This window comes from Nerophis ophidion, linkage group LG26, assembly GCF_033978795.1.
Source record: "Nerophis ophidion isolate RoL-2023_Sa linkage group LG26, RoL_Noph_v1.0, whole genome shotgun sequence".
NCBI classification, from domain to species: Eukaryota; Metazoa; Chordata; class Actinopteri; order Syngnathiformes; family Syngnathidae; genus Nerophis; species Nerophis ophidion.
In genome coordinates, this window is record NC_084636.1 from 33,782,503 (window position 1) to 33,790,095 (window position 7,593).

The 7,593-nt window shown below is 46.2% G+C and overlaps 1 protein-coding gene across 1 annotated transcript; it reads right to left on the reverse strand.

The window, feature by feature from the left end:
- Positions 1–7,593, reverse strand: LOC133543738 (retinoic acid-induced protein 2-like). The gene is made up of 2 exons (XM_061888493.1): positions 7,427–7,593; positions 1–2,990 (listed from the first exon to the last, which is right to left on the reverse strand). The coding sequence occupies exon 2, from the start codon at positions 2,090–2,092 to the stop codon at positions 713–715; it is 1,380 nt and encodes a 459-aa protein (XP_061744477.1). The 5' UTR covers positions 2,093–2,990; positions 7,427–7,593; the 3' UTR covers positions 1–712.

Here is a 7,593-nt window from a genome sequence, read left to right on the forward strand (position 1 = left end):
CAAGTCAGCAAAAACATTTAGTGTATAAATAAATATTTGACATCACAATAAATTAGTTGTTACAAGTACGTACCACACATCATCATTATCATATTCATCATAATTATATGATTATTTCTATTATTACTATTATGATGATGCTTATTATTATTATCAGGATTATTACTATTATTTTTATGATTATTATTATTATTGTTGTTACTATTATGATTATTATGAGGATGAATAATCATAATAATCATCATCATCCAAACAATAATATGAATAATCATAATAACAGTAACAATAATAATAATAATAATAATCATCGTCATCATCATAATAATAATAACAATAATTATAATGCTAGCAATAATAATAACAATCATAATAATAACAATAATTATAACAATAATAATAATTATATTATAACAATAGTACTAATAATAAACATAATAATAATAACAATAATAATGAATAAATATTTCATTCACACCACGGAAGGATTTCATTTCTTCTTCACATCAACACCCGGTCAACTTTTTTTCTTCATTTTTCTTAAGCTAAACTACCACAAAGTGCACGGGAGAATCGCGCACACACACACACACACACACACACACACACACACACACACACACACACACACTTACTTGAAATGAAGAGTTTGTGTAGAAAAGTGTTGCAGGTGGTAAAAAGGATGAGTTAGCATGCTAATATGCTAACAGAGTTTTCACTTCCTGGGGAAAAGTGCGGCGAGTCTTTGCTTCTTGATGGGCAGGAAGTGGATCTCCTGCGAGCTGACCTTCTTCAGCTTGATGGCCCGGTTCTTGGAGGTCTTCTTCAGGTGGCGGCCGGCTTCCCCCTGAGGTCCAAAGAGCTGCTGGTCGGGCTGGATGGAGAAGTTCTTGGTGGACACGCCGGAGAGACTCTTGATCTTGCCGCAGAGGATGGCGGGGATGGCGTCCTTGACGGCGACGATGACTTTGGCGGTCTGGGAGGCGCCGACCATCTCCAGGTTGGCCGTGCCCTGGCCCAGAGAGGCGGACCCGCCGGCGCCGCCGTCCACCATCCACTTGTGCTGCCGGCTGAACTCCAGTGAGGTCAGACCCCCCAGCAGCCTTGAGTCCAGACCAGCGTTGGCGCGCTCCGCGGACCCGCCGGCCTTCCTGGCAGCAGGTACCGACAAGTCCAGAACGCTGTCCTGCTGTTGCGGACCAAAGTATTCCTGTTTGGGTTCTACGGGACAGGCTCGCATGGACAAGTCCAGGACCTGCCCGCTTGAGGGTTGAGGGTTGAAGTCCCTGGGCGTCTGAGTGCTTTTACTCTCCGTGCAAACGGCTTTGGGCAGGTGGGTTTTAGAGTCCACCGGGGTCTGAGGGACAGGAACGGGCAGCGGGATGGGCAGCGGTACAGGCAGAGGAATGATGACCGGGTACGGAACCAGAAGGGTGGCCGGCGGCACTAGTGGGGCCAGAGGGGAGGAGTAAGGGGGTGTGAGGGGAGGGAAGGGGAAGAAGGAGGAGCCTGATGAGTGGCAGGTGGATGAAGGTGTTTGAGGGGGAAAGAGGTCCTGCAGGATGGCAGTGAAAGCTGGGTTCTGAAGGAAGGACAGAAGGTTGGGGTCCTGCGTGGGCCCGGCCGATTTCTGGTCCACAGCAGCAGGCAGGCTGAAAGATAACGGATTCTGACACAAGATGTTGTTCTGGGAGATCACGGCAGGACTCATGTGCTGGATCACCTGCTGGTCCAGAAGCACAGAGACCGGGTTGGTTCCCGTCAGCAAGTACGGCGCCGCCCCCATCGGACCCAGCTGAGGCCCGGCAGCCATCTGGAGCTGAATGGGCAGCATCAGAGGGTTCTCGCTCAGGCACACGGGGTGCAGGAGAGTGGCGGCCATCTTTAGGGACACACCCCCTGGGGGGTCGGCGGATGGAAGCGGGACTGCCGGGGGTCCGGGCGCCTCCGGCAGAACTTCTTTGCTTTTCTCGGCTGAACAAGACTCATTACGCTTACTGGTTTCCAAAACCGGTTCTTCTTTTCCAGAAACTTCTGTGTCTTCCACCTCAGACTGGACTTTATGTTTGGAAGAAACATCAGCACAACTTTCCATGGTTCCAAGTCTTCATAAGCACCTGTGTTCTTATGAGATCCTTCTAGAATGTTCCAATTAGATCTTTCTAGAATGTTCCACTGAGACCCTTGCAGAATGTTCCAAAGAGATCCTTCTGGAATGTTCCAATGAACTCCTTCTAGAAAATTCCAATTAGATTATTTTAGAATGTTCCAATGAGATCCTTCTAGAATGTTCCACTGAGATCCTTGCAGAATTTTCCAAATTGATTATTTTAGAATTTTCCAATTAGATTATTGCAGAATGTTCCACTTAGATTCTTCTAGAATTGTCCTATTAGTTCCTTCTAGAATGTTTGAATTAGATCCTTGCAGGACATTCCAATGAAGATCCTTGCAGAACGTTTCAATGTGATCCTTCCAGAATGTTCCAATGAGATCCTCCTAGAATGTTTCAATTATATCTTTCTAATCTGTTCCATTGAGACCCTTCTAATGTGTTCCAATGAAATCCTTCTAATGTGTTTCAATTGAGTCCTCATAGAATGATCCAGTTAGATCCTTACAGAATGTTCCAATTAAATCCTCCTTGGATGTTTCAATTATATCCTTGCAGAATGTTCTAAGATCCTTCTACGATGTTCCAATTCGATCCTTATAAAATGTTCCAATTAGATCCTTACAGAATGTTCTATTTAGATCCTTACAGAATGTTCCAATTAGATCCTTCCAGAATGTTCAATTTAGATCCTTCTATAATGTTCCAATGAGATCCTTGCAGAATGTTCAAATTATATTCTTCTAGGATGTTCCAATTAGATATTTGCAGAATGTTCCAGTTAAACACTTTTGATGTGTTCCAATTAGATCATTCTAGGATGTTCCAAGTCTCTGTAGGCACTGATGATGATGGTGTGTCATAGATCCTTCTAGAAAACCTGAAAGACAAAACCAGCAGTTTTCCTTCAGGGCAGCCAACAAACAACACCTGCAGATTCTAGTCTCACTCACGGGGCCCCGTTAAGTCAAAGCAACTGTTCTGACTGGTTGGTACCTGGTTTTGTTTATTTGGGATCTGCAGAAGTCTGGATTTGTTCTAATCAGCAAAAGTCACAACAATAAGTTCTACAACTACTATTTATGGCCATGGAACGGTAGGTCGCAACAGTGTGAATGTTAGCAGTGTGAATTTGAGGTGTTGTGTAGATAGCTTCGCCTTCTACTGTCAGACAACAACATCCTGTCTTCTGGCAAAATAAAGAATGATTTCCCGAAAAAGCAGGTTGTACAAGTGCTGATCAGAGTTAGACATGTCTGATGGCAGCAGGTTGAACAAGTTCTGACCATGGTTAGACATGTCTAATGTCAGCAGGTTGAACAAGTTCTGACCAGGGTTAGACTTGACTGATGTCTGAGGGTTGAACAAGTGCTGACCATAGTTAGACGTGTCTGGTGGCAGCAGGTTGAACAAGTTCGGACCATGGTTAGACATGTCTAATGTCAGTAGGTTGAACAAGTTCTGACCAGGGTTAGACTTGAATGATGTCAGTAGGTTGAACAAGTTCTGACCAGGGTTAGACTTGACTGATGTCTGAGGGTTGAACAAGTGCTGACCATAGTTAGACGTGTCTGGTGGCAGCAGGTTGAACAAGTTCTGACCATGGTTAGACATGTCTAATGTCAGCAGGTTGAACAAGTTCTGACCAGGGTTAGACTTGACTGATGTCTGAGGGTTGAACAAGTGCTGACTATAGTTAGACGTGTCTGGTGGCAGCAGGTTGAACAAGTTCTGACCAGGGTTGGACTTGAATGATGTCAGTAGGTTGAACAAGTTTTGACCAGGGTTAGACTTGACTGATGTCAGAGGGTTGAACAAGTGCCGACCATAGTTAGACGTGTCTGGTGGCAGCAGGTTGAACAAGTTCTGACCATGGTTAGACATGTCTAATGTCAGCAGGTTGAACAAGTTCTGACCAGGGTTGGACTTGAATGATGTCAGTAGGTTGAACAAGTTTTGACCAGGGTTAGACTTGACTGATGTCAGAGGGTTAAACAAGTGCCGACCATAGTTAGACGTGTCTGGTGGCAGCAGGTTGAACAAGTTCTGACCATGGTTAGACATGTCTAATGTCAGCAGGTTGAACAAGTTCTGACCAGGGTTAGACATGTCTGATGTCAGCAGGTTGAACAAGTTCTGACCAGGGTTGGACTTGACTGATGTCAGCAGATTGAACAAGTTCTGACCAGGGTTGGACTTGACTGATGTCAGCAGGTTGAACGAGTTCTGACCAGAGATAGACATGTCTGATGGCAGCAGGTTGAACAAGTTCTGACCAGGGTTGGACATGTCTGATGGCAGCAGGTTGTACTAGTTCTGACCAGGGTTGGACATGTCTGATGTCAGCAGGTTGAACAAGTTCTGACCATGGTTAGACATGTCTAATGTCAGTAGGTTGAACAAGTTCTGACCAGGGTTAGACATGTCTGATGACAGCAGGTTGAACAAGTTCTGACCAGGGTTAGACTTGACTGATGTCTGAGGGTTGAACAAGTGCTGACCATTTGTTAGATGTGTCTGGTGGCAGCAGGTTGAACAAGTTCTGACCAGGGTTAGACTTGACTGATGTCAGCAGGTTGAACAAGTTCTGACCAGGGTTGGACTTGACTGATGTCAGCAGGTTGAACAAGTTCTGACCATGGTTAGACATGTCTGATGGCAACAGGTTGAACAAGTTCTGACCAGGGTTAGACTTGACTGATGTCAGCAGGTTGAACAAGTTCTGACCAGGGTTAGACATGTCTGATGTCAGCAGGTTGAACAAGTTTTGACCAGGGTTAGACTTGACTGATGAGAGAGGGTTGAACAAGTACTGACCATAGTTAGACGTGTCTGGTGGCAGCAGGTTGAACAAGTTCTGACCAGGGTTAGACATGTCTGATGGCAGCAGGTTAAACAAGTTCTGACCAGGGTTAGACTTGACTGATGTCAGCAAGTTGAACAAGTTCTGTCCAGGGTTAGACATGTTTAATGGCAGCAGGTTGAACGAGTTCTGACCAGAGATAGACATGTCTGATGTCAGCAGGTTGAACAAGTTCTGACCAGGGTTGGACTTGACTGATGTCAGCAGGTTGAACAAGTGCTGACCATGGTTAGACTTGTCTGATGGCAGCAGGTTGAACAAGTTCTGACCAGGGTTAGACATGTCTGATGGCAGCAGGTTGAACAAGTTCTGACCAGGGTTAGACTTGACTGATGTCAGCAGGTTGAACAAGTTCTGACCAGGGTTAGACTTGACTGATGTCTGAGGGTTGAACACGTCCTGACCATAGTTAGACGTGTCTGGTGGCAGCAGGTTGAACAAGTTCTGACCATGGTTAGACATGTCTAATGTCAGCAGGTTGAACAAGTTCTGACCAGGGTTAGACATGTCTAATGTCAGCAGGTTGAACAAGTTCTGACCAGGGTTAGACGTGTCTGGTGGCAGCAGGTTGAACAAGTTCTGACCAGGGTTAGACTTGACTGATGTCAGCAGGTTGAACAAGTTCTGACCAGGGTTGGACTTGACTGATGTCAGCAGGTTGAACAAGTTCTGACCATGGTTAGACTTCTCTGTTGTCAGCAGGTTGAACAAGTTCTGACCAGGGTTAGACATGTTTGATGTCAGCAGGTTGAACAAGTTCTGACCAGGGTTGGACTTGACTGATGTCAGCAGGTTGAACAAGTTCTGACCAGGGTTGGACTTGACTGATGTCAGTAGTTTGAACAAGTTTTGACCAGGGTTAGACTTGACTGATGACAGAGGGTTGAACAAGTACTGACCATAGTTAGACATGTCTGGTGGCAGCAGGTTGAACAAGTTCTGACCAGGGTTGGACATGTCTGATGGCAGCAGGTTGTACTAGTTCTGACCAGGGTTGGACATGTTTAATGGCAGCAGGTTGAACAAGTTCTGACTCTGGTTAGACATGTCTAATGTCAGCAGGTTGAACAAGTTCTGACCAGGGTTAGACATGTCTGATGGCAACAGGTTGAACAAGTTCTGACCAGGGTTAGACTTGACTGATGTCAGCAGGTTGAACAAGTTCTGACCATGGTTAGACTTCTCTGTTGTCAGCAGGTTGAACAAGTTCTGACCATGGTTAGACTTCTCTGTTGTCAGCAGGTTGAACAAGTGCTGACCATGGTTAGACTTCTCTGTTGTCAGCAGGTTGAACAAGTTCTGACCATGGTTAGACTTCTCTGTTGTCAGCAGGTTGAACAAGTTCTGACCATGGTTAGACTTCTCTGTTGTCAGCAGGTTGAACAAGTTCTGACCATGGTTAGACTTCTCTGTTGTCAGCGGGTTGAACAAGTGCTGACCATGGTTAGACTTGTCTGATGGCAGCGGGCTGAACAAGTACTGACCAGAGTTAGAAATGTCTGCCAGGATTTGTCTTTGCCCTGCCGAGGCAGTGAGACCGAGCAACGTCCTTGAGAGAGGGCAGAAGGCTGTCGATTATCTTCTCCGCTGTCCTGGTCACTTTCTGCACAGCCTTCCTGTCTGCCGCAGAGCAGGCAGCAAAGCTCTAAGGTGCTGAAGTGCCGGTGTGAGGTCCTCGGAGATGTTCCCAGGAACTTAAAAAAGGAGACCGCAGTCTCCACAGTGGAGCCTCTTAAAACCAACGACCATCTCCTCGGTCTTCGTGGTGTTCCTGGAGGACCAGCCGTTGAGGACTAGAGAGCAGGAGGCTAGCCTGGAGGTCTTTAAATATATAATTGATTCTTTTTAGCCTATTCTATTACAAATGACATGACACTAGCAGTGAATTCTGCCTAGCAACAGGAGACGGCAGCTTGAAATTTGTTTAGTTAACATAAAATAACAACACTGATTGTAAAAACGAAGACGCCATGACACCGGATGTTTACATGGACATGACCATATTTGGGTTTACATTTCTACTTCTATCAGCAGAACATAAGGACTAAGGTAAACACACCTTGAGAAACGGGAGGAGGAGGGGGAGGGACGGGGTGGTGGTGGACGATGACGCGCCTCGGGGGCGCGCTCGCTCGCAGCCGTCAGCGGGCACGCGCCTCGGTTGCCATAGAAGCAGAGCTAAAGTGACAGCTAAGCTAAAGCTAGCGCGTCAACAAGCTAGCGGCGCAGACCGACCACGACAAAAAAACAAACAAAAAAACGTCGCAATTAAAAAGCTTCCCGCTGAATGACGTCATGCGTGTTTTGCGCCACGGAGAACTCGGAACGGCGAGAAAATGTCGAAATGAGAGCGGGGGAGAAAAAAAAAAAAAAAAAAAGATGAGACGAACGAAAGTATTCTGCGTCATCGTCGCTGCGTTCCCTTCAGGCACAAACAGGCGACTTTTACTCACCTGAGAGGCAGACAGACACCTGGGAGGCGGACAGACGACCGTGGGCTTCGTGGACAACCGCGTGGAATCCCCGAGAAGAGAAAAAAGACAAACGATAAGGCTTATCTCGTCATTGCAGGGCAGCTGCGGAGACGCCAGACTGGAGGTGCGCGCGCATCCTGTTCACT